General features: G+C 39.3%; 1 protein-coding gene across 2 annotated transcripts in view; it reads left to right on the plus strand.

Annotated features, from left to right (window-relative positions):
- LOC143935663 (proton channel OTOP2-like) overlaps positions 1–23,875 on the plus strand; it is a 58,923-nt gene that overhangs the window by 13,874 nt on the left and 21,174 nt on the right. Inside the window, exons 2-4 of one of the 2 annotated variants that reach the window (XM_077459694.1) lie at positions 2,008–2,078; positions 11,304–11,676; positions 17,449–17,585. In XM_077459694.1, coding sequence (XP_077315820.1) covers positions 2,031–2,078; positions 11,304–11,676; positions 17,449–17,585 — 558 coding nt within the window. In that variant the 5' untranslated portion in view covers positions 2,008–2,030. Of the gene's footprint in view, positions 1–2,007; positions 2,079–4,731; positions 5,140–11,303; positions 11,677–17,448; positions 17,586–23,875 lie in introns of those variants that run through there. The other variant, XM_077459695.1, reaches the window with a different exon arrangement.

Here is a 23,875-nt window from a genome sequence, read left to right on the forward strand (position 1 = left end):
TAACTTTCTAGAGCACTGTAACGGCACCCCTAATATAAAGGGGGTTAACGCCGTTTACGATGTTCCCTCTCCTAGACACACATCCACTCGCTACCAATATCCACAGCTAAACGACCCTTTCCTATAGGAGCCGACCCCTCTGGCAAAAAGACGAGACACACTCTGTCTCTTCTGTAGTAGGAATGACTTTATTAATGAGAAACATTGTAACTTTATACACAATTCAAGGCACATGCTTTAACATGAACAAGGGCCCAGCTCCACCCACACATCCCAAGACTCAACACCTCATCCTGACGTCTGCTAGGCTTCAAACGATCCCACCCAATACACATCTTTTCACAAAGGGTTGGCAGCCAGTCTGTCTGGCACTTTACAATACACACAAGGACAGACTTAAATGAACAATAGAAATGCAAAACAACTTAATTCCTCACAGCAATGATACTTAACCCCCATATACAGTGTACATCCAATCTATATACAATGTATATACAGCCTTGAATATGGCTATCACAGACCATATCAGGGGTTTCTTTTATTCACCCTGTGTCCAAAGTGACCCCACTGTGACAAGCACCTATTCCAAAAATATGAAATACAGGAGAAAATGGCATGTTACAGGCCGAATAAAAAGGTTTCTGAAATAGTCCGTATGTGCTGAGATATAAAGGTTTAGATATTAAAGATGTTAGCCGATGTTTTAACATGAAAGAACACTGTAACACAATTAAACAGCTAGATAGTATAACTACTTACTAACAAAATCACTAACGATTTCAATCTGAAAGATGAATGTACAAATCAGCTGTGACAATGCGAGGCCCAGTCACTTTGAAAATGTAGGAGAAAATGACATTGTTTTCATATTATAGCTTAATGCGAGGTTACAGCCTTTTGTTTCTGAGTAGAGAAAGCTGTGTTTTAGGCTGTCTGTGGATTCTGTAAACCTGGATTGGAGCCTGGACCTTGAAAGTTCCAGGGTGTTTTGGGTGGGACAGAACCCTGTGTCTGGATTTTACTAAATGCCTGCAGCCTGTGTGAGTATACAGGTGAGCATAACTGTTATATACTCAAGCCTGAGAATAGCTCAAGGCTCCTATTTTGAAGACAGTTTCCATATTGGAGACAGGAGGTCTCAACTAGGGGTCAGAGGTGCCCAGCCAGCAACCAGGATTCAGGAGGTCTCATCCCAGGAGTCAGGTGGGCTCCTATCGGGGTGTCTGCAACTAAAGCCTGAATGAGGCAAATAAACCAGGAAAGCTGGGCAACGCCATCAGAGGGACTGATAAGAAAAGCAGTGGTGCTGCCGACAAAGAAGCCATGTAGCTTGGTACTTTCATTTGGCTTTTCATGTTGATGGTGGAAACCCCTGCATGGACAACTGATTTCTATGTAAACTGTTCTGTTCTGTTTGATAAACATGGGCTGTCATGTCCTAAAATGTAGGTAGGACTGGCATAACTAATTGGAAAATGCATCTGCCTCCTAATCACCCCAATACCACACATCTCAATGGAATCCATGAGGAAGCAAAGTCATAACTGTAAAACTCCATTATTTCTTTTAGTATTTACCCACAGATGAAGTTTTGCAAGCATGTTTGCCCTTGCTACTGTATATAACTAACAGCTGGTAAAATGGTATTCTTTGGCCAGGTAAATCAAAAGGGTACTCTGAAAATTAACACCCTACTCAAAATCACTGGTTCCCAAGGATTTGGTGCAGATGAGGATAGCCACTTTTGTATAATTGACCTGTCCTTATGAATTAAGTTAAGTTGTTACTTGGATTTAGGAGCTAATAAACAGTGCACTGGATTCTGCAAGGTCCATTACTTACATTATCATAGTTTATTGGTTAATTCAACTGGGGGTCCTTGTCATTAGTGTGCATCTTTCTTTCTTTGGATAATCAGGAACCCTTACAGTTACATTTAAGTCGAACGTGGGAATCTCCCAGAAAAAAAATATAATACCTAAAGATTTTTTATTTATTTTTTTGCAGAAGGAGAGACATAAGCCGCAAAAATGAAAGTGGAAGACCAAGTTGATCTACTACCTATGTTTAGAAAATTGGTAAGCATTTAAATTGAAAATTTTTTTTTTTTAAACGCTCGAGGTTGGTCTTTTTTTTTCACTCTACTCTATGTGCTGTGGTGAACAAAGGTAAATTACCGTACATACAAATAATGGCCTTGTATTGCCTGCACCGTGCCTGGTACTCATCAGCTGGGCTGAAGAACATACGGTTTATCTGTGTAGTGGATCTGGATGAGAAGCCATGTGCATTTATCCTAATTATAAGAAAATGCAAAAGAAGAATATGTTAAATAAGTGGAAAACCATGGAAGATTAAAATATTACCAGACTCCACATTCTTAGTGAATTTTTTCAGGCTGCATATCAGTCCCATGCATGTCATATCATCTACTACGTGGATATATTCACTAATATCTATTTGTTGGTATTTATACTATCTAAGTTTACTTAAGTCAATTGCTTGTCATGGCTATTTACGTTAATAATAATAGATGGTTGTTTTATGACTTTGAAGCAGATAGTCTAGGTGCATTGGTAACATGAGGCTGCATCAAAAATATAGCTTGAAATGATAATCGGCTGTTGGGCAGAGAATTTATAACTAGATACACATAGCTGTTCTCTGCTCCTTTCTTCTCCCATGACATTTTGTGTCAAAGAACAGGCTAGGAAAATGTCAGATAACCGAGTAAAACACCATGAAACGATGTATAGAATTTATAGAAAATAGATATTTGCCACACACACTGAACCTGTCAGCAACCATTATCTTAAAAATGTCAAATTATGACGTACGTTAAGCTCATTTGTGTGACTAATGACAGGATCAGCTCATACTGCTAAAGTTCTCCTTAGTTTTCTACTGTCCTAGCCATCCATCTACTACTCACCCATGGTTTTTCCAAAAAGCATGACAACAAAGGGACAGAGTAACTGATAGACTTTTGAACAAACCACCTTCTCCCTTGTTTTCCCCAGAATGGCTCTATACAGACCATATAGATAACAAACAAATTGCCATTTTAGCCTAGTTGGTAGTTGGATATTCATTTTTTTAAGTGGAAGGCCAGCCTAATATTTTATTTTTAGCTTTGGATATGATAGAAAAAAAGCCCTAAGGGGCTCTTCTCACTTTCTGTCATGGTGACAAGAGCCCAGTACACACAGGTGATGCCAATTTTAATCTTCTTTGACCATTTTTCCAGAAGTGCATTTGTGAGATCAGGCACTGATGTTGGACGAGAAGACCTCGCTTACAGTCTCCGCTCAAATTCATCCCAAAGGTGTTCTATTGGGTTGAGGTCAGGACTCTGTGAAGGCCAGTCAAATTTCCTCCCGCTTTACAAGACTCTGGCCTGGCTGCACCTAGAGTATGCTGTCCAGTTCTGGGCACCAGTCCTCAGGAAGGATGTACTGGAAATGGAGCGAGTAAAAAGAAGGGCAACAAAGCTAATAAAGGGTCTGGAGGATATTAGTTATGAGGAAAGGTTGCAAGCACTGAACCTATTCTCTCTGGAGAAGAGACGCTTGAGAGGGGATATGATTTCAATATACAAATATCGTACTGGCAACCCCACAATAGGGATAAAACTTTTTCACAGAAGGGAGTTTAACAAGACTCGTGGCCACTCATTAAAATTAGAAGAAAAGATGTTTAACCTTAAACTATGTAGAGGGTCCTTTACTGCAAGAGAGGCAAGGATGTGGAATTCCCTTCCACAGGCAGTGGTCTCAGCAGGGAGCATTGATAGTTTCAAGAAACTATTAGATAAGCACCTAAACGACCACAACACACAGGGATATACAATGTAATACTGACATATAATCACACACGTAGGTTCGACTTGATGGACTTGTGTTTTTTTTTCAACCTCATCTACTATGTAACTATGCTTGCCACATCTTTTAAAATATGTGCATTTCATTATAGTCAATGGTGGTCAAATGGTTGAGAACACAGTCAATTCGGATTTGAGTCACATGCCTATGATTTCATGCGCTAGGGAGCAAATTGGAAAAAAGTGTGTAAAAAATGCATATTGTCTTGCATTAAATTAAACTGCATGTTAAAAATGTTGTAACAAAAAGAAAATTTGTTTTTAAACACACTGGTATGAACGGGCCCTTATGGGAAATATGAGTAAATTTTCTCTCTGCTTTGTCAGTAGAGAATTCCAACCCATTAGATCACTGGCTATTCCATTACCGAACACTCAACAGTCCACAGGTGTGCTTATGTATTATACACGGAGTGGCTATTAACATGAACATGCAAAAATCTTTATCCTTAAATGCTCAGGTTAAATGATGGGAAAAATTGAGAGTGTCTTTAACACTGCATAATTTTTAGGTTTTTATGCATACAACAAAACACAATGAAAATGCATACAACAGTAACAAAAAGTTTAGTGAATAATTAACTGCCTACCGTGGGAGCAGATGTTCTTATCCTTTTATCTTAAGGCAGCAAAGTATTTTCTCTTAGTCCTTGTTATATAAGCAACTCTAAATCATCTAATTCACTTCAAATTCAATCTAGTTCAGAGTGAAAAGTTTATAATATCATATTATCACAATGTATAAATCAGTCACAAAACACAGCATAAATCTTCAAAAAGAGGAACCTCATCTCTGTAAATGGACCCACAGACAACAAGCATTACAGAGTGACTCTGTATAAATAGATATCCTGATACACACGTTCAGGTTATAAGTCCCAGGTAGATAATCAATATAAAGCAGAGGGTTTCCTCTGGAATTTTAAAATCCACATCAACGAGGATTTCATCCACTGATCAGAAAAGCAAGTTTGTATTCCAAGGTCTTCAAATTTTATAACCGGTAAACCTCAGAATTTGAATACCAGAAGAAAGCATACAGTTAATTCCTCATGAACAATTAGAATTATTGCACAGATTAATCAGAAGTGGGATTAATTAAAGCGAGACCTGTACACAAAGAAAATCCAGATCCTGAAGAATCCAGACTTTCAAATGATACACAACAACCAGAAATCGCAGCTCAAAATTACAGAGTGTGGAACTGATCTTAAGAACTGAATAGAGGAACAAGAGACTATAAAATTAAAGAGTAACAGGTAAGTTGAAAATGTATTAATCTCGGCAAAATTGCCCCTAGTAAGGGTGAGTCTAGTCATACACTAGCAGATCTCATTGTAAATTTGTCTGGTGGCACCAGCTTTTCTGTACTGGAGCTGAGCAATCATCAACTGCACAACAGAAGCCATCTAAGTTACACTCATAAATGAAAAGATCTACTATTACACTCATTCTGGTTACTTAGTGTTCATTCATTGCCAATTGCATTTTGATCAGAATCTGAATACTAGATGGTTTTATGAAAGCAAATTTCTGTTTGGCCAGTTAAAACATGAATGTCCTAACTGGTCAATTTACTTCTTAACCAGCCTTCTGCAGTGTTCAACGTTGGTTCCTAAAAGCAACTCATCTATAAGATTTTAACTGTGATAATCAAAATACAGATAAATTAGAGAGTGTAACAGCCATGTAAAATTAATTTAAAATCCTTTTGGAGGCTAGCTTTTATGTATTTTTTAATACATCATTTCCGAATTCACTGCATCACAGAGGTACTCAAAGTCCTTTCGTTCAGAGCTGAACTCTCCAACCCTGTTTTTTAATTGTCCTAATACAGTACAGTGGTTTCTGATCTGCTGCCCTTTGCTTGCCTTTATCTGGCTCTTGGGGCACTACCACCATTAGTACTGGGCATAATTCCTCCCACTTACATCAACAATGAGGCACCATTCTCTCCACTTTCCAAAACAGTAGGAAACTTTTCCTCCCACTGATAGCAATAATGTGGCATTTTCACTTCCACTGACACCAATGATGGGGCATTATTCACTTAACTGACTCCAACTATGGGTCATTCTATTTTCTTCTTCACTGATATAAACAATTGGACACTATTCCTCCCACTGACACCAACACTATAATAATCCTCCAATAATCCTCCAACTCACTGACCACAGGCGCTATATAATTATTTTACTTCCACTGACCACCAGGGCTGAGACTTTGGGAGGGATTTACTAAAACTGGAGAACTCAATCTGGTGCAGCTGTGGATGGAAGCCAATCAGATTGTAACTTTAGCTTGTTCAATTAAGCTTTAACATTAAAACATGGAAGCTGATTGGTTTCTATGTAGAGCTGCACCAGATTTTGCACTCTCCAGTTTTAGTAAATCCCCCCTCCCCTCCATTGTCTCCCCCCACTGCCACCGGGGAAGTTTCTACTCTCAATTCAACCCACCTAAATTCTGAGGGACAGTAAACTGGCCCTCCTTTAGAAAGTTTGGAGACCCCTGCCCTAGTACATTCAAATATTATCTTTTATTGAAGTGCCATTGATACTGTACTGACATTAAACTGTGACATGATATGAGATTATATGATAGTGCTGAGAATACTAGATATTAGATGTCAAGAGTGTAATAACCATACAAATTGGGCTTCAGAATTCACTGGAACATGGAGGTTCTCAAAGTCCCTTCATTGAGAGATGGGGCATTATTCCCTCCACTGACTCCAACAATGGATCATAATTCCTTCCACTGATATAAACAATTGGGCACTATTCTGCCTACTGACACCAATATGGCGATAATCCTCCAACTCATACCAATGATCGGACACTTTTCCTCTGACTACTGACCATGGATGCTATATCATTTTTTACTTCCATTACACACCAGGGCTGAGACATTGTCTACTACTACTGCCACTAGGGAATTTTCTACTTTCATTGGCCCACAGTTCGACCCTTCTAAATTCTGAAGGACAGTAAATTGGCCCTCCTTTAGAAAGTTTGGCGACCTTGGCCCTAGTACATTAAAATGTTATGTTTTATTGAAGTGCCATTGTTACTGTACCTATTTAAACTGTGACATGATATGAGATCAAATGATATTGCTGAGAATACTAGAAATTAGAGGTCAAGAGTGTCAATGTAATAACCATACAAAATCAATTTAAATTCTTTCCAAGAAGACTTTGCATGTCTTTTTTAATTGGGCTTCAGAATTCACTGGAACATGGAGGTTCTTAAGGTCCCTTCATTTAGAGATGGGGCATTATTCCCTCCACTGACTCCAACAATGGATCATAATTCCTTCCACTGATATAAACAATTGGGCACTATTCCTCCCACTGACACCAACAATATGGCAATAATCCCTCAACGCATACCAATGATGGGGCACTATTCCTCTAATTACTGACCACAGACGCTATAAAAAAAAAATTCTCCCACTAACCACCAGGGCTAAGACATTGGGGGTTATTTACTAAAGGCAACTCAACTTTGCACTACAAGTACACTTGGAAGTGAAGTTGCTGTAGATCCGAAGAGGACATGAAAGGAAAATAAAAAACAGCATTTTAGCTTGCACATGATTGGATGATAAAATCAGTAGAGCTTCCCCTCATTTCAGATCTACCCCTCAGATTTAAAGCGACTTTACTTCCATGTGCACTTTCAAGTGCACTTGAAGTGCACTTGTAGTGCAAAGTGGATTTGCCTTTTGTAAATAACCCCCATTGTCTACTCCCAGGGATTTTTCTACTCTCATTGAAAGTAGTTCAACCCTTATAAATTCTGAGGGACAGTAAACTGGCCCTCCTTTAGAAAGTTTGGAGATCCCTGCCCTAGTACATTCAAATGTATGTTATGTTGTGTTGTGTTAAATGTTATGTTTTATTGAAGTGCCGTTGTTACTCTACCTATTTAAACTGTGACATGATATGAGATCATACGATATTGCTGAGAATACTCGATATTAGGGGTCAAGAGTATAATGACCATACAAAATCTGTGTATGAGGCTTTAGTGGCTGATGCAAGGAAAGGCAAACACTCCATACATATGGAATAAAGCTCATCTCTAACTGTGGGAACACAAAGTGCAATGCGAACATGCCCTCTAAAGCCTCGATCGTACACACGATCGGATTGTTGGCAGACAAAGCACCAGACTTTTGTCCAAAGTGCGTGTGCCGTGAACTTGTCTTGCATACAAACCGTACACAATTGCCGGCAAACAAACACCAATGTAGTGACGTACTACGTGGAATTTCAGCTTTTGAGCGCCACCCTTTGGGAATATTCTGCTAATGTTTGGTGAGCATTGATTCCGAGCATGCGTGTTTGTACTTTTGTGTGACAGACTTGTGTACATACAATAGGAAAATCTGACAACATACCATTGTCCACCAAAAATTTACTAGCCTGCCATCCAACATTTGTTGGTGGAAAGTTGGACAACAATTGTCTGATGGAGCGTACCAACGGTCGGATTTTAGGCAAACAGTCTGTCATCGCACAATTCCCTGCCAAAAATCGGATCATGTGTACGAGGCTTTACTCTTTCCTTCTGTCAAAAAAAAATAAATGGGCTTTAGGTACACTTTAAGAACAGTTGGTGAATGCAAAACAGAAAAAGTCTTATAGTTCTATACTGTACATGCATTAGGAAAGGAGAAAAACAAGATTATGCGCTATAAAATTTAGATCAAAGTTGCAGCTAGTTTGCTAAAACCTAACAATCAGTCTTATCTAAGATAGATAATATAAGATAAGATTCTGTTATTGGTATCTTATTCTAACAGTGACACCCAGAACCTTCACCTCACTCATAAACTCAGACAGAACTGAGCTGTCTGAATTGCATTCGATACATACCAGTACGTTTACGCCATACAGGAGCCATAACCTTTGCTTTTTTTTCACGTGACTTGTCAATTTGCTTTAACTTTTTATGTAAACCTGCAAAATTCAATTGCTTATAAAAAGAGTGCAATAGTCCTGTTCAGATTATTCAGTCCTTGGCCTGCAGATATCGTATGTAAATACAGCTACCTTACACAAAAGTCAACATTGTATATCCTGAAAAATGCATATCCGGCTAAACATTTACTTTTCTATTGTCTATGAATGCATGTACTGTATATATTTATACCATTAGGTACATAAAGGAACCTGTATAGATCCATAATTCCTATGAAAATCCTTGAAAAAAATAACACTAATCTTTTAGTAACCTAACACAAAAGGGTTGATTTACTAGGTTCTTCTTATGGCAAGGGAATCTGCCACAGATCTAAGTAAATGTAGTAAATTTTCGCTTTACAAAGAATACCCAATGTTGTGCAGGGAAAATAAGAATAAACAACATTTTTGCTTGCACATGATTGGATCATAGAAGACCCCTCTTTTACTAAGCCCTGGGCGAAATTCGCTTACAAAGCGAGCAGCCAATTTGTGCTTTATAGAAACATCATGGAATTTGAATATAATAAAAGCTCAGCTCCATCCAAAACTTTTTTTTTTTGTTTTGTACAGAGGTAAGAGGTTTTTATTGATATAGTTTACTAGTCCCATGTATGTTACTGGCTGCAGTGGCATAGTAAGAATACAGGATTTCCATGGAGTTCATATACCATTTATTTTCATAAAGTATTCTAAGCCCTGATGAAGAGTGACTGTATTACCCCCTGAAACATTTTGGCTGTAATAGGGTGTTATTCTGTTTGTGTTGCCTTTGGGAAGATTTCTCCACTTCCACGTAGGCAGGGTGTCATAGTACCAGGAGGTGATGGGATATTTCTTTTTTGGGGACAGGGCAGAAACACAAGCACATGTATTGTACAGTATCTCACAAAAGTGATTACACCCCTCACATTTTTGTAAATATTTTATTATATCTTTTCATGTGACAACACTGAAGAACTAACACTTTGCTACAATGTAAAGTAGTGAGTGTACAGCTTGTATAACAATATCAATTTGCTGTCCCCTCAAAATAACTCAACATACAACCATTAATGCCTAAACCGCTGGCAACAAAAGTGAGTACACCCCTAAGTGAAAATGTCCAAATTGGGCCCAAAATGTCAATATTTTGTGTGGCCACCATTATTTTCCAGCACTGCCTTAACCCTCTTGGGCATGGAGTTCACCAGAGCTTCACAAGTTGCCTCTGGAGTCCTCTTTCTCTCTTCCATGACAACATCACGGAGCTGGTGGATGTTAGAGACCTTGTGCTCCTCCACCTTCCGTTTGAGGATGCCCCACAGATGCTCAATAGGGATTAGGTCTAGAGACATGCTTGGTCAGTCCATCACCTTTACCCTCAGCATCTTTAGCAAGGCAGTGGTCGTCTTGGAGGTGTGCAAAACAATTTGATGCAGTGTGCGGCGTATGGTCTGAGCACTGACAGACTGACCCCCCAGCCATTTAACTTCTGCAGCAATGCTGGCAGCACTCATACGTCTATTTCCCAAAGACAACCTCTGGATATGGCGCTGAGCATGTGCACTCAGCTTCTTTGGTCGACCATGGTGAGGCCTGTTCTGAGTGGAACCTGTCCCGTTAAGCTCCGTTTCTGGGTCTTGGCAATCTTCTTATAGCCTAGGCCATCTTTATGTAGTGCAACAATTTTTTTTCAGATCTCCAGAGAGTTCTTGAGGTGCTATGTTGAAATTACAGTGAACAGTAGAGAGAGCGAGCGATAACACCAAATTTAACACACCTGCTCCCCATTTACACCTGAGACCTGAGTCACAAGACACCAGGGAGGGAAAATGGTTAATTGGGCCCAATTAACCAAGTGACATTTTCACTTAGGGATGTACTCACTTTTGTTGCCAGTAGTTTAGACATTAATGGCTGTGTGTTGAGTTATTATGAGGGGACAAATTTACACTATTATACAAGCTGTACACTCACTACTTTACATTGTAGCAAATTGTAATTTCTTCAGTTTTGTCACATGAAAAGATATAATAAAATATTTACAAAAATGAGAGGGGTGTACTCACTTTTGTGAGATACTGTATGTGTGCATGCATGTTTTTATTGTTGCCTGTGTTCCTGTCCTAGTAACAGTAGTCCTAGTAACAGTAGTACTTTTAAAGTGATGCTAAATTATATCCTTAAATCCAAAAATAGTCCATAAACATCCAATACTTCATTGTTTTAAGTACTTTCAAATAAAAATGTTCAAGTCATGGAATGTACTCATGAAACCTTTCGTACGAATGTTCATTTAAAAGTCTGCTTGTGTGTCAAAAATGCAAATCTAATGATCTAGTATCAATGATGCAATTCACCTTCTGTACTATTTCCATACCTGAAAAATTGAATTAACATATAATGCAAAGTTAAAAAGTAATAATACTTAGAAACCAGTGGGCAACATTTTTTTTAATTCTTTTCCAGTTCATGAATATGGGGGACATTGGGGTTGATGACATGTCCACAGTCAAACCCACATCCTCAGAACCAGATGAAAAGTTTGAGAAAAGCAGTACTGATCATATTCCAACTAAAGCAAAACCCCACAGTTTGCGGAAGAAAGGGGGACGACTCTTCTCAGGACTTCTAGGGCTGAACGTGTTGCTCCTTACCTGTGTTCTTGTTAGTAGTGCTGCCTTCAGTGAAGTAGCCGTGGTTGAGCGTGAGGTGCTCTCTCTGCTTTGTGTCCTTATGGGTCTTACTGCCTGCTGGATGATTGTGTATCTTACTTGGACAGCGAAGAAGAAGAACTACAGAAACCTGAAGGACTCACATGCTGGTCCCATCTGGCTACGAGGTAAGAAGTAAAGTATATTTCAGGGTTTGTTTTCAACAATAAAGGGAACATGAGGTCTAGTTTTGTCATATATGTCATCTAAGCCTAAGAAAACCTGACAGGTAAGGTATATTATGAGAACCAATATGTGCAATAATATCAATCAATAAAGGAGTGGCATATATCCTTGTAGACATGATAGTTTGTGATATTTGGTGCCCTTATTGAGAGTTGGATGTGTGTTCTTTTTGGAGGACCAAACCACAACAATTTGTGCCATTAATGCTGTTAAAATGTATTGTTGTACTGGGAGGCCAACTTATCTTACCTTTGATCCAAGATACACTTTTCCAACATTTTCAGCTTTCAGTTAGCAATAGTAAAAGTGGTTTTTGAGGTAGTTATAGTTCTCGGTGTGATGAGCAACAGGGTAGCCAAGGTAGGTAAAGGAAAGAAAAAGATGTAGGTAAGCATTGGTAGGGATGAGCAACAGGTTAAAGGGGTAGCCAAGGTAGGTAAAGGAAAGAAAAAGATGTAGATAAGCATTGGTAGGGATGCCAAGGTTAAGGGGGATGAGGCCAGGGAGTGAATCCTTGCCAAACAGGTAGTACCATAGGGGCCAGTCATAGGGATGATCCACTTTAAAGCACCAATGGAGACCAATTCAAGTCTTAGGGAGGTAGTGTCCTATCCATGAGTACCAGATTGGCTCAAATTTATGTACTGTGTGGCCTTTTTCTTATGGATCAAGAAAGCCAGGAAATGAGGTGGGATCTATCCAAGTTGCTGCAGCTAAAAATGTACACTATGACAAGCTGCCAGAGAGCCTGTACAACTGTGAAAGTAAGGCCGGAATTCAGCTTGAATTTTAATAGTTAAAAAAGTGGCAAAAACTGTACCCATTATACCATCAAAAAAAATTATGAAAGATCTGAAAGAAATGGTAGAAGGCTTTGTATGGGCACATAAGACCCCTAGAGTAGGTAGGGAGGTATTAATTAGAACGAAAAATAATGGTGGATTAGCATTGCCTGACTTTTTTAAATATTCACAAGCTGCCTCTTTAATGAGAATAATCGATTGGCAGCATAATGAAAAAGACAAGCAATGGATAAAATTGGAGGAAGACATATTAGGGGAGGAAGGAAATGCCTATCTTTGTAAAAACAACTTTAAAAATCTGGGATGATATGATAAAGAAAAAGCAACTATCATCCTTAATAGGCCCTATGACCCCTTTATTTGGTAATCCCGAATTTAGTCCAGCTGTAAAGGATAATACATTTTTGAAATGGAATATGGAAGAACATGAGCGGATAATACAAATCCTAAATGATGGAAATATTCCAACGTTTCAGGAATTGGGGCAAGAGTATAAAAATAAATGGTTTCAGTACTTACAGCTGAGGGCATTTATTGACCCAATAAAGATAATGATTAATAGACCACCAACCATATTTGAACAAATAGCAATGAATAAGGATAAAGCAAATAAGAAATTAGCTAAGATATATAATCTATTACTTCCTGGTGGGGATATTAAAAAAATAGCAGGAATAAAAAAATGGGAGAAAGAAATAGGGCAGGAGTTGACAGAGAAAGAGTGGGGAGAGGTATTTGAAGGAATATATAAAACACCCTTAGCTATTAAATATCAAGAAAAAAATTATAAAATTCTATTAAGATGGTATAGAAGCTCAGTGATTATGAATAAAATAAATAAACGGAACTCTGAATTATGTTGGAGATGTAAGAAGGAGAAGGGTACTTTAGAACATATTTGGTACAGTTGCTGGAAGATAAAAATATTTTGGGGTAAGATAATAAAAATATATCAGGAACTGACAGGTATAAGAATAAATCTTGATATAAAGACAATATTATTCTCCCATACATCTGGAAAACTAAAACGAAAAGAGATGGAATTTTTGTACCAAATAACTACAATAGCTAAAACCGTAATAGCACGGAAATGGAAAAAGGAAGTAGCTCCAACAATAGTAGAGTGGAATTATGAGATGAGTGAGGTGTGCTTCATGGAGAAACAGATTAGACAAGAGGGATATGTAGAAAAACCGATGTCGGACTATTGGAAGAAATGGGAGGAATTGAGTACCTCAGGAAAAGTGTGGGAATTTATGTAAGGGAGGGGGATTGAATGGAATAGTATTGATAATTTTTTTTTTTTTTTGTGTATGGGGAATGTTTTATAATGATGTGAAAATTGAATGGAAAATTTTGAATGTATGTTTTATAATATAAATAAATAAAGAGAAATTTGAAAAAAAAAAAAAAAAAAAAAAGTGGCAAAAACTTAAAGTGCTAATAGTTTAAAAATGGCACATAAATCCCAGTGTGTTGCAAGTGAAGCAATTGACACAGATTAGCATAAGTGAACAAGGTGTAACATCACATAACTAAACCATCAGATCAAAAATCAAACTTAGCCCGGGTGCCCATGAAGGAATTGTATGAGCAAAATATTAACAACAGTCATCCGAACAGAGGAAAAAGTGTACAGAATTCAAGCATTGCCTACAGTGGCGGTTCTCAACCTCAGTCCTCAAGTACCCCAATAGGCCATGTTTTCAGGTTTTCCTTTATCTTACATAGGTGTTTTAAGAGAAATTCCCCAAATATGGCCTGTTGAGGGTACTTGAGGACTGAGGTTGAGAACCACTGGCCTACAGTACTGCAACTGATGTCTGCTTACACAACATTCATCTGTCATCAACTGTGAGAGGTCCTCAAGAAATGTGACTGGTGTGAATCTGTGTGAATGTGTACTCCAACCTCCAGTCCCTTTTCTGAAAGCCTACTAGTCGGATCTATGTTGCCTTTGAAAATATAGACAGCATTGTTTCCTGCTTATGCTTCACCACAGCTGCAACCTCCTTCCATGCTGGTCCCAGTTCTTAAGCAACAGGGCAGTCAACAGGTCACTCCGGATGAAGGGAGAAGATTGGAGGTTACACTATTAGGCAGGAAAAGTCAGATGTGACTGCACCATTCCACCATACTCATACCAGTTGCCAGGCTACTGGGCACTCCAGATACCTTCAGCCAAAATAACTAATTTCCAGCCAGCTGTGTCAGATGCAGTGATTACAAATCATAGATCACCCAGACAAAATTATTGTGCACTAATAACTAATATTCAACAATTTTACCCCTGGGTCACGAAAACAAAATAGATATATATTCCAAAAAGTCACATGTAAGTTACTGCTGGCACCTTACAGAACAAAATAATATCAAATATACCCCTCCAACCAATATAAATAATATAATCTGGTACAGTGACGCTATAACATTCAAAACCCATTCCAAAAATTATCACATAAGAAATAAACAACTCAAAACCATTCATAAAAAAAAAAAAAAATGTAATCCAACTTAAAAAAGGGCCGTGACCACTAAAAAGTGTCCAAATTATATAATCTTTATATATACGAATGCATATTCCTTTTTATTGCAATGAACCTTCACAAAACACCACGTGTTCAAGTGCACCAGCTCCCCGTAGGACAACCACTCACCGGGTATAATTGCCTTGGTATAATTAAGATAATGTAATCGTGACACGTTTTTGGCCATAGTCTATCCTATTTGTCAGTGCAGAACTTATCTAAACTATTCTGAATCATATCTCCTATCACAGCAGCTATTTGCCTGCTTTTAAATTGTAAATATATTTAAAACGTCACTAATGCTTTATCAGATGTTTCATGTTTGTATGATTGCTACTATCCCCTTGTGTTGCTATGGAGATGTTTTATGGGTACTAATAATTTTGGTCTTTATAATGATAAGCTGTGTTACATCATTGAGATAACATGCTGATAAGTTTCGTGGATTTGATATCTCAACCTTCAAAATAAATATCTAGATATATATTAATGTATATGAAATATTCCATTTGAATGATTTGTACTTTATATCCAGTTAGCAGACTGAGTTCCAGGCTGCTCTCCACACAGTTTCTGGGCAATCTTTAGGTGCTTTAAAGAACTATCATTCATTTTTTTTATATTTATTTAATAAAGCACCTGGCCCCATTCTGATTGGTGGCCCCAATTAAATACAAGCAGTGTAGGTTTATTAACAAAATCATGTACATTCGATGATCCCAAACTGACAATTGTCCTTAGAAAGTACTTTAAAAATTTGTTTGCTTTCATTAAATTTTGGTATGAATGGAATTTCCAAACACAAATGACATCAACCAATAGAAATTCATTGAATTGAGAAAAATATGACATCCTTCTTCTTTTAATTTTCTCCTCACTGCGGTTGAAAATTAACTTTGATTTGATACCACTAACCATTAGAAAATCACATTTCACTAGTGTATGGCTAGCTTTAGTATCAGGACTGTATGGAAAGAAATACAGATCCTTCGGAAAATAAAACAGCTTCCACTTGATCTTTTTCTTTAGTTGTTTGCCTGGGTTTAAACTTTATTGCTAAAGGTCAAATTTACATACACAACTGACTGAGTCACATGACTTAGATCTTCCCCTTCTTCCCTCCCCTGCTTACTTTCTACAGACAGGCACCCGAAGTCTGAAGGCAAACAGCTTCTGCTGTGCTGTCTCTTAAAGAAATGTTCAGTGGCACTAGAGCAATTGCTGCACTCAGTAAAATATATTATTTTATAAAACAGGGATTTATGTATAAAAAAAAGATATAAAACTTTATTAAAAAATAAATAAAAATGAAATATATCTGACTCAAAACCATTAACATTTCCCTAGATGGCGAATACCTCCAAGATGTCAAAATTGACACATTCTGTAATAGCAGAAAATAAAGCAAAAACAATCGGCACAACCTTCCTCTGTGCTTCTTAATAAAAAAGAAATAAAAAAGAAACAAGGTTTGCTGCTCCAACAATAAACTGATTTTACCACACTCTTCAAAAAATTGAATGAAGACAAAAGTAAAATGGTTGCCAGAGAGAACCAATCAGACTTTTTTCTACAAAATATAATTGTGATAGGTCACTAATGCTATTGGTATTCTGATTACAATTATTGTAATAGTGCTCTATCCATCCAATAGACCCCTATCCCTCATCCATTTGCAGTTAGCAGTACCGGCAGGTGTCAGCGTCAGCGAGGGTACGGCGACTTCCCCTGCTTTGTAACATGAAAGTGTTCACATGCTCCCCCATATTTGGAAGCTCTGGCTAGTTTGCACAGGGGTGAGGTAGGGTTAGGTAAAGAAAGGAGCAGCAGGAAAGAACTGACGAGTACCTAGGGAGTGGGGGGGGGGGGGTGCTTTAAACAGACATTGTCACTGTGCCCTGAATGTCTATAGTAGTAGGTAACTGTCCATAGTATAAGCAGATGCAATTGTGAAGAAGATGATATTAACAGATCAGCCCTTTGAAAAATCGAAATCCACCAGTAACAAGTCACTCTTTGAACTCATTCGGCTGTGTGTGCAGGTGTAATTTGAGGTTAAACTTTTGGGCTGTGTTAACAAAGTTTTTTTCAGCAACGCAGTTACAATTAGCCTGGTAATGTGAACGGAAGCCAAGGATTGCATCTGTTGCCCAGAAGTAGATATATTTAAAATTGTAGAAAATATAAATAAAATAAGTAAGAACAAAATGGAAGTTTTTACTTTAAACTTAATACATAAAATAAATTAAAAACACTATACTTTCTCTTTAAACGCAATACTACACAATAGACACAATAAATGTAGATGTTGTAAATTTTGTCCGACTGAAAAAAAAAAAAGTCAAAAATGTCCAATAACGCTATCTTTTTTTTTTTCCATTAGTGGGTCTGGCTGCCTTTGGAGTCTGCTCTTTGGTTCTGGTTGTGCTAAAAATTGGTAAATCTGCCAATTTGTTACACTGTGAATCTCCAATCAAAATTGTTCACCCAGTCTTCCAGGGAGTGTTTCTTGTCTTACAGGTCAGATATAGGCCCTAAATCCTGCAACCTTTTCTACTAACTGATATATAATTTGATATTATGTTATGTAACCATTGTAATTTTAGCTAACATGTACAACACTTGGATTACATTTCAGTGACTAGCTTAATTTGGCGAGGAGGGTTAGGTCATGGGGGGAGAGTTTCCATTATATTAAAATTTTACAGAGGGTGCCATACAGCGTAACTGCTTCTAGAGTGTCTCACGCACATATACTGCGGCAGGGTGGCCCTTCAGTGCAAAATCACCCGCACGTCTTTTTTTTTTCCAGGGAGGGGGCGCACGTGCAGGCCGCCGGGGACCCGCTCCCACTGTGATTGGACACAGCGACCCGATGTCCGCTGGGACTTGCCGATCATTCCCAAGGCAGACAGAACAGTGGTCTGTCTATGTAAACAAGGCAGATCGCCGTTCTGTCATAGGGAAAGATGGAGATCTTGTGTTTCTGCCAAGCAGGAACATGCATCTCTGTCTTTCCCCAGTTAAATTAAATTAAATTTTATTGGATATGTTTTATAGCAGAAAGTAAAAAATATTGTTTTTTTTCTCCAAAATTGACGGAGATCACAAGGAGATCCATCTTACCAACGTATATATACAGTATAAGGTCGGCAAGCGGTTCTGATTTAAAAACCTCTAGGTTACACGGTGTGTTACAGTTACAAGGTTGTTTGATGCTGGGGGGTCTGCTTGCTCTTAGTTTTGTGATCCTGTGTAGTTTTTGTTAAATGTTAAGACTTCAGTTAAAATGAGCCTACAGGCTATAAACAAAGTCATGTGCCATTTCAGCACTGTCATGATCATCACAGGACTTTGTTTATATTACAAATGGTTGGGGTTAGCTTTAGGCTTCATTCTCCCAGGAGTAAAGATCATGTGTTTGCTTTACATTTACCCCTTGCCGACCAGCGCACAGCGATTTCTGTTGGCAGAATAGCACTGGTAGTAGGCAAAAGGACAAACAGGTACGTCCCCTTTAAGAAGCAGTGTTGCGGGCACGAGCAGTCTCCATTACCCTGACCATGGGTCCTGCAGACTCGATGTACGCTGGGTGCCCGTGATCGTGTCATGGAGAGGTAGAACGGGGAGATGCCTTTGTAAACAAAGCATTTCCTCGTTCTGCCTAGTGACAGGACAGGGATCACTGCTCTGTCATCGAGAGCAGTGATCACTGTCCTGTGTGTTGAAACCCAGCCCCCTCAGAGTTAGAATCACTCCCTAGGACACACTTAACCCCTTCATTGCCCCCTAAAGTTTAACCCCTTCACTGCCAGTGTCATTTACACAGTAATCAATGCATTTTTATAGCACTGATCGCTGTATAAATGACAATGGTCCCAAAACAGTGTCAAAAATGTCGGACGTGTCCGCCATAATGTCGCAGTCCCGATAAAAATTGGTAGTAGGCAAAAGGGCGTACAGGTACGTCCCCTTTAAGAAGTGGTGTCGCGGGCACGAGCAGTCTCCATGACCCTGACCGTGGGTCCTGCGGACTCGATGTACGCTGGGTGCCCGTGATCGTGTCATGGAGAGGTAGAACGGGGAGATGCCTTTGTAAACATAGCATTTTCCCGTTCTGCCTAGTGACAGGACAGAGATCACTGCTCTGTCATCGAGAGCAGTGATCACTGTCCTGTGTGTTGAAACCCAACCCCCTCAGAGTTACAATCACTCCCTAGGACACACTTAACCCCTTCATTGCCCCCTAAAGGTTAACCCCTTCACTGCCAGTGTCATTTACACAGTAATCAATGCATTTTTATAGCACTAATCGCTGTATAAATGACAATGGTCCCAAAACAGTGTCAAAAATGTCGGATGTGTCCACCATAATTTCGCAGTCCCGATAAAAATCGCAGATCACCACCATTACTAATAAAAAAAATGCCATAAAACTATCCCCTGTTTTGTAGACACTATAAATTGTACGCAATATACGCTTATTGCGATTTTTTTACCAAAAATATGTAGAAGAATACATATCAGCCTAAACTGAGGAAAAAATATTTTTTTAACCACTTCTCACCCGGCCCCTGCATATGTACGGCCGGGTGGGCGCTCTCTCCTTCTGACTGGACCTTCAATAATGTCCTTTTGAAGAAGGGGGATCGCGCGCGCATGCCCACGCAGTGGCGCAATCCCGATGCGCTTGTGTCACCCGGACACGGCGCATCTTAGATCGGCAGGAGGGCTCTCCGAGTCCAATCACGGCCGTCGTGTGATGTAAACAAACAGCCGGTTGCTAGGCGAGGAGAGGAGAGTGGATCTCTGCAGCCGGCTGGTGATCAGTGAGTATGAGCTGTTTTTTATAGCTTTTTACTCACTGATCACCAGCCTAGTGTCCCCACAGTGTAAAACACACATGTCCTCACAATGTAAAATACACAGTGAACACAAGTAAACACACATGTCCCCAAAACACCTGTCCTCACATAGTAATGATCCCCAAAACACATGTCCCCACATAGTAATGATCCCCCAAACACATGTCCCCCACATATATATAACAGTAAAATCACATGTCCCAACGATCATTTGCACACATATGTCCATGATCACCTGCGCACATCTGTACATGATCATTTGCGTACATATGTCCATGATCACACAAACCAATTATTATACACTAAACAGGATTTTTTTTCCCCAAAAACATGTAGCAGAATACATTTTGGCTTAAATTTATGACAAAATTTGATTTTATTGGAAAATAGAATAAAGAAAATATTGTTTTTTCTTCCAAATTTCTGCTCTTTTTTCGCTTATATCGCAAAAAATAAAAAAGGAGTCATGAATAAATACCACCAAAAGAAAGCTCTATTTGTGCGAACAAAATGATAAAAATTTCATTTGTGTACAGAGTAGCATGACTGCGCAATTCTTACTGAAAGTGCGAGAGCGCTGAAAACTGAAAATTGGTCTGGGAAGGAAGGGAGCGAAAGTGCCCAGTATTGATGTGGTTAATATATTTTTGGGGGATATTTATTATAGCAAAAAGCAAAAAATGTTGCGTTTTTTTCAAAATTGACGCTCTTTTTTTGTTTATAGCGCAAAAAAAAGAAACCGCAGAGGTGATCAAATACCACCAAAAGAAAGCTCTATTTGTGGGAAAAAAATTGACAATTGCGACCGCGCAATTGTCAGTTAAAGCGACGCAGTGCTGAATCGAAAAAAAAGGGCACTGGTCAGGAAAGGGGTAAAATCCTCTGTGGCTGAAGTGGTTATGTACACACGTAACATTTAGAGCCGGTTCATACAGGGGCGACTCAGATCCGACTTCAGGTCGCCCCTAGTCGCCTCAGGTCAGACAACATGTAAAAATCAATGTAAGTGAATGAGAGCCGTCTTAATGCACACTACTGAAGTCGCTCTGACTTCAGAAAAGGTTCCTGTACTACTTCAATCCGACTTGTAGGCGTCTGGTACCCGTTGATTTCAATGGAGGTCGCCTACAAGTCGGATCTCTGTCTATACGGAAGCGACTCTCGCGGAATTATCAGCTCTGAAGGGGAACTCCACGCCAAATTTATGAAAAAAAATTGGCGTGGGTTCCCCTTCCGAGAACATACCAGGCCCTTAGGTCTGGTATGGATTCTAAGGGGAACCCCCTACGCCGAAAAAACGGCGTGGGGGTCTCCCCCAGATCCATACCAGCCAAAAGCACCATGTTGATGAGGACAAGGGCCTATTCCCGACTACCCTGGCCGTTGGTTGTCGGGGTCTGCGGGCGGGGGGCTTATCGGAATCCGGGAGCCCCCTTTAACAAGGCGGCCCCCGGATACCGGCCCCCCACCCTATGTGAATGAGTATGGGGTACAATGTACCCCTACTCATTCACCTGTAAAGAAAAGTAAAAAAAAAACACAACACACAAGGGTTCGTGTAGAAATTGTATACAATATATATATATTTTTTTATATATATATTTTTTCCCACAAAGGAGGAGAAACCTTTTGAGTGCAAGCAAAAGCACTCTCTTCTTACTTGAACTCTTATGCCACGTTCACATGACCAGACTTTCCGGCAGAAAAGGTCAAAAATAACACTGTACAAGTACAACATAGCATACCCCCACTCTACTAAATCCATCCTTCCACCATCATCGGGGTGGAATCCAGCAAGTAGTTGGGGGATACCACTTTATGTATTCCTTCTATTTTTCAAGCACCTTTGATATATGCCATATACTACTGTATGTTGGACTGTGTTGTGAAGATTGTACAATGTTCTTTTTACAATTTTAACGAATACAAATTTTCACTCAAATTATATTTTTTAAGTAATATGTTTGATTGTCTAAATAATCCCACCAAATGAGGATATGATTTAAAACAATGTAATTGGGATTATGGCAATTAGAGCCACAATCACTTGAGTTTCTTTAATTTACTCTTCCTCATTTTAACATTAATGAAAAAAGGTTTTGATCACAACCCTACTTTCAAAAGTAGCCAGAACTTTTTTTCAAGTTTTGGGTATCATAGAGAAAGATTAAAGTGAAACCAATCTTTCTTTATCTGAGCACCACAAACCAAAAATGCTCTTTAATTCATTTTTAATATTAAAAGCAAACAAACTCATCTGCCCATGTCTTCATGCTTTATTTTGTTGAGAAATTCCTTTGAAAAACACCCCTTAGCATTTCTGACTATGGCCATCTTGAGTAAGGGCCGGTTCACACTGCGAGCCGCGGCGAGGCGTCTCCGACTTCCTCGCCGCGACTTGCAGGGGGGGTCAGCGGCGACTTGCAGAGGACTTCTGCATAGAAGTCAATGCAAGTCGCCCCCGAAGTCGCCCCGAAGTAGTACAGGAACCTTTTTTCTGAGTCGGAGCGACTCGAGTCGCTCCTCTCAGAACGGTTCCATAGCACTGTATGGGGGCGACTTGCGGGAGCGAGGCGAGGCGAGCCGTGTCGCCTCGCCTCGCGTCGCAGTGTGAACCGGCCCTAAGGACAGATGATCATTTAGGCATTTACTTCCTGGAACCCACTTGCCCTTAGCTCAGGAATGTAGGCAGGAGGGTGTGCTTAGCTGGGAAAGCCCCTCTTCCTCTACTGAAGACTCCTGGGATGTATGAAATCATATGCCTAGGCATGGAAACAAGGAAGTAACTGGACAAATGTAAAAAATAAATTAAAAAAAGAGTTTATGCAAATATGATATACTTTCCTATCCGATTACTAATGCTAGCAGCACAAGGTTTAAAGAGGAAATGCAGTCTTCTCACATAATTTGTAATAAAAACACTTTTGCCATTGTGAAGCTTCCCTCCAACCACTTTCATATTGTTTTATATATACAGTGATTCTGTACTTACCAAATATGCTGCACAAATCTCCCTCCACTAAGTCTGGCTGCATCCATTTTGACTGTAGGCAACTGAAGCTGCTGCCTGTTCACTTCCTGGGTTTACACAGACACACAGAGGCACACCTCCAGCTCTGCAGCTCTCATTGGCCCTCTTATGACTCCCCCCTTCCTTCCTGGCAAACTCTCACAAGAGAGAGAGCTGTGTATGATGTCAAAAGCCTAGGCTTTTTTCCACACAAGAAAAAGGAAGTGGACTGTAGAAGGTATTTATTGGCATAAAAATGTTTTACTATCCAAAGTTAAAACAACAAGGGCAGACAATTTCATAGATGAAACAGATGAAAAAATGACTGAAGGTCTGCTTTAAAAAATATTTGATTGAGAGAGTGAAGTTCTTTTTTAATACCCTTTTCAGTTTATTGAATGAAATTGAATTTATTTCTTTTTGCTGTTGAAGACCCTTCCTGGAGATTTCTCTAGTCTTCCTGTCCTGGATGTGTAACAGGAATGGAAAAGATTACAAAATTATCCTCAATCCAAGTTTTAAACTCTTGTTCTGGTGACAACTCTGAAATATTGGATTTCTCAATAATTTATTTTCTAATTTTTTAATTACAGTGGTCACAGGACAAAAAAGAGAGAGAACCTACACAGAAGGGACAGCAAAACGAACAAAACTGTAATGCCGCGTACACACGACAGGACTTAAGTCCGGCAGACTTTCGACGGAGTTCTGACGGAGTTCTGACAGAGTTCTGACGGACTTTCCGAATGAACGGACTTGGCCACACACAATCACACCAAAGTCCGACGGATTCGAACGTGATGACGTATGACTGGACTAGAATAAGGAAGTTCATAGCCAGTAGCCAATAGCTGCCCTAGCGTCGGTTTTAGTCCGTCAGACTAGCACACACACGAGCGGATTTCTGGGTTCGGCAGAGTTCTGTCAGAAAAATT

This window comes from Lithobates pipiens, unplaced genomic scaffold (assembly GCF_037356315.1).
Source record: "Lithobates pipiens isolate NorthernLeopardFrog02 unplaced genomic scaffold, aLitPip1_a1.2 Scaffold_28, whole genome shotgun sequence".
NCBI lineage: Eukaryota > Metazoa > Chordata > Amphibia > Anura > Ranidae > Lithobates > Lithobates pipiens.